The sequence below is a fragment of the Lynx canadensis genome, chromosome B1, assembly GCF_007474595.2.
Source record: "Lynx canadensis isolate LIC74 chromosome B1, mLynCan4.pri.v2, whole genome shotgun sequence".
In the NCBI taxonomy this organism is placed as follows: Eukaryota; Metazoa; Chordata; class Mammalia; order Carnivora; family Felidae; genus Lynx; species Lynx canadensis.
Genome location: NC_044306.2, coordinates 91,760,958 through 91,764,487, shown reverse-complemented (window position 1 = coordinate 91,764,487; position 3,530 = coordinate 91,760,958). Strand labels below are relative to the sequence as shown.

Genomic DNA, 3,530 nt, shown 5'->3' with positions numbered 1-3,530 from the left:
ACCAAAATAAAAATTTTACTAGAAAATAGGTAAATTGATGAAATCTCAATTTGTCAGAAAATCAGTGAGCTTCTGATAAATCAAGGCTAAACTGAATGTTAATTCAGTAGCACTCACGGTCTAATAAAAAGAGACATGAGTTAATAGAAACAAAGAAACATACTTTCTGAACCCTGAGATAATATCATTACATCGACCAATATAAAATATAGATTGAGAAACATTTGTTAAGAAGAATTTCTATGTTCTCTATATAGGACTTTGATTAATATTGGTGCCTGGCAAAAAGTTAAGGCATAATCCTAAACTGTACAAATAGGAAGAGAATTAAGATAAAGCTTACTTTTTGTCACCTTAATTGATACAAGTATATAACATAAGGAACGTTGAAGTTAAAGTTTTACCACTCAAGTCCCAATTTTGATAATCAACGAGTCCCTGAATTATAGCCTACCAATGGAAAGAACAGCAAAATATCCTATCAATCAGATTTGTAGGCAACATTAAAAAACTCCATCATTAATTTCAGCCATCAGGAAAACAATCATATCTGTATATAAATTGAAAAGAAACTGAAGTACTTCCTAGGATGTTAAACATTAATTCAGAATGAAATTACATACTGAATTTACACTAGCAATTCTTAAACCTTTGGTTTCTTTTAAAAAGTTGAAATGAGAAATTAGAAAATTTCTGTTTGTAAAAATAAATCACTTTGTGATTCTTAGGTATAAGAACTATTTTTAGCATATTTTCACAGAAGAAATTAAAGCTAGCAATATTATTAAAATAAGAAAGAAAATATGATATGAACTCAAATAATTACCTCACTGCAGATGGTTCAAAATGTAATAAAAATATATCTAATTATTCTTATTGCTATGAATACTAAATCAAAATCAGAATAATACACAATATTATAATTAGAAGATGTGCCCCTGTGAAATGAATCAAGCTTCCGAGATTCATTTATTTTTCCACCAAAGAAAAAATAGCTTCATATACAAAACCTTTTATCACAAAGTTTACTAAATCAAGGGACCATCAGCTGGGATTTGAAATGTTTCTGAGGCTAATTCAGGCAGAGATCGCTGTCATTCCCAAGGCTGCTGCAACCACGGGCTGCCGTGGTGTTTCTCTCCTAGGGCTTCTGGGCCAGGGCAATGTAGAGTGGCTTGGAGCCCAAGATACGGCCATTCATCTCAGCCATTGCTTTAGTGGCCTCCTCAGGAGAGGAGAAGCAGATCAAGCCAAACCCTTTGCTTCGCCCTTCTTCCCGCATTATCTTGACTCTGCTAATTGATCCAAATGAAGAAAATTCCCTCCACAGTTTCTCATCATCAATGGTGTCATCGAGATTCTTAATATAGAGCTTCATGCCTTGGCACCTCCGAAATCTTTCCTGTTTCAGCTGCTCAAACACTTGCTTTAACTCGGCCTGTCGCTCGGATTTCTTTTGCGCCCGGCCTACAAAAAGCAGCTGTCCGTTTATATCCTTTCCATTCATTTCTTCAACGGCCTTTTTGGCAGCCTCATGGCTATCAAAACTCACAAAGCCAAAGCCTTTGGATTTCCCACTGGAATCTGTCATCACCTTCACACTCAGGGTTTTACCATATTTACTGAAAACTTCCTTCAGTCTCTCATCATCCATGTCATCTCCAAAGTTTTTGATGTAAACATTGGTGAATTCATTGGCCTTGTTGCGGAGCTCGGCTTCCCGATCTTTACGGTTTTTGAATCTGCCGACAAACAGCCTGCAGTCCTTAAGCAGAGCCCCATTCATCTCCTCGATGGCCCTGTCGGCTGCGATCTGGTTCTGAAAGTGCACAAATGCATAGCCCCTAGATCCTTGGTCATCACTCATCACCTTGGAGGAAAGGATCTTCCCAAAGGCTGAAAAATGTTCATAGAGCGTTTTGTTATCAATGGATCTGTCCAGATTCTTGATGAACACGTTCCCGATGCCCGACTTCCTTAAGTAGGCATCGCGCTGAGACCACATGAGGCGGATGGGTTTGCCCTTTATCGTGTCGAAGTTCATCGTGTCCAGGGCCCTCTGGGCATCGGCCAGCTTCAGGAAGTTCACGTAGGCATAGCCCAGAGAGCGGCGGGTGACCAGGTCCCTGCAGATGCGGATGGACAGCACAGGCCCCACGGTGCTGAACTTTTTGAACAGCAAGTCCTCGGTGACATCTGCGTGGAGGTCACCCACGTACAGCGACGCCTGGCGGTACTTCGCTGCCACATTCATCTCCTTGCTCCTCCCCACCGCCAGCCTGTCCCGAGGAGCTCTCTGTGCGATTCCTGCAGGAGGGGTCACCAGGACACGGTTTGGGCCTGGCTCGTGCGTGGTGGCCCCAGGATCACCGCTTAGAGGCTGTGAGATGGTGTTCAGGTACAGTTCCACCAGGTTAAGAGCAACAGCCTCATCAAAAAGCACCCCCCCCACCCCGGCCCAGCCCAGCCCCGCAACCAATTCGGCTCTATTTGGAAGATGGCAACAGAATTCTGAGCTCTCCAGGAAAGGCTGATAGAACCAGACGCTTCTTGCCCACCAATGTGTGAGAGATCTTCAAGGGGGTGGGCTGGCCCCCAATCTGAGCGTTTTCTACAGACACTCGGGTTGCTGGTTTCTGAATAAAAAATAGGCCTCGCTCAGGCTGCTATAAAGTTACAGCCTCCGGGGGAAGAACTCCACAAGTGGCGCTCGAGGCGGCTGCCCGGGGCCGCGGAGCGTGGGCGGAGGGCGCGGGGCCGCGGCGAGACCCGAACCCCCCGAACCGCCCGGGGCGGGGGGGGGGGTGCCGAGTCCTGCAAGCGCCGCCGCCGAGGCGCGGCCGGGACCAAAGCGGGCTGCGGGCGCCCTGGCAAAAACCCCGGCCGCTCTCGGAACCGCAGACCCGGCGCGGCGCCCGGCGATGGGCGGGTGGGGGGGAGGGGAAGCGGACAGACCGACGGACGCGGCCCAGCAAGGCTGCGGCCCGAGCAGGGGCTGGGGGCTCACCCGGGCTGCGGCCGGCGGGGGGCGGGCTGGCGGCTGGCGGGAAACCCGGAACTCGCGCGCTGAACTTCCCGCGCACCCGCTGCCAAGTGGGATGTTTTCTTTTTAATATTTTTTGAGAATGTTTGTCTTCCCCCCGCCCCTCTCACACATTTCCCACCTCCCTCGGACAGTTGCGCCGAGAAGCAGGAGGCGGTGACTGGGGTGGAGAGAGGCTGACTAGGGGAGTGGCCCTAATAAACCCACCCGCCTGCGGGGCTGTGCACGGGTCTGACTGAAGGAGCTTTTTCCCACTGTGGATCCGGGCTGGTCACTTCCTCGCTGAAAACCGTCCAGTGGCTTCCTTTGACTCTTGGATGAGGCCCAACATCCTCACCTTGTTGTACGAAGTTGAAGTTCTGCAGTATCAGTTCCAGTCTCAACTTGCTGCTCGGTTTCCCTTAATAAAATCCATGGCATGACTTTTTTTTTTTTTTTTTTTTCTTTTCTTTTTCTTTTTCTTCCCCAGGGCCACCTTTACAAAAAT

At 47.6% G+C, this 3,530-nt stretch overlaps 1 protein-coding gene across 1 annotated transcript; it reads right to left on the bottom strand.

The window, feature by feature from the left end:
* Positions 1–788: 788 nt before the first annotated feature.
* Positions 789–2,451, bottom strand: PABPC4L (poly(A) binding protein cytoplasmic 4 like). Its single transcript, XM_030311900.1, has one exon. It carries the CDS (start codon positions 2,252–2,254, stop codon positions 1,142–1,144), a length of 1,113 nt encoding a protein of 370 aa, XP_030167760.1. The 5' UTR covers positions 2,255–2,451; the 3' UTR covers positions 789–1,141.
* Positions 2,452–3,530: the final 1,079 nt, after the last annotated feature.

Coding starts and splice junctions, on each gene's coding strand:
- PABPC4L (XM_030311900.1), bottom strand. CDS start 2,254: ATGAATGTGGCAGCGAAGTACCGCCAGGCGTCGCTGTACGTGGGTGAC.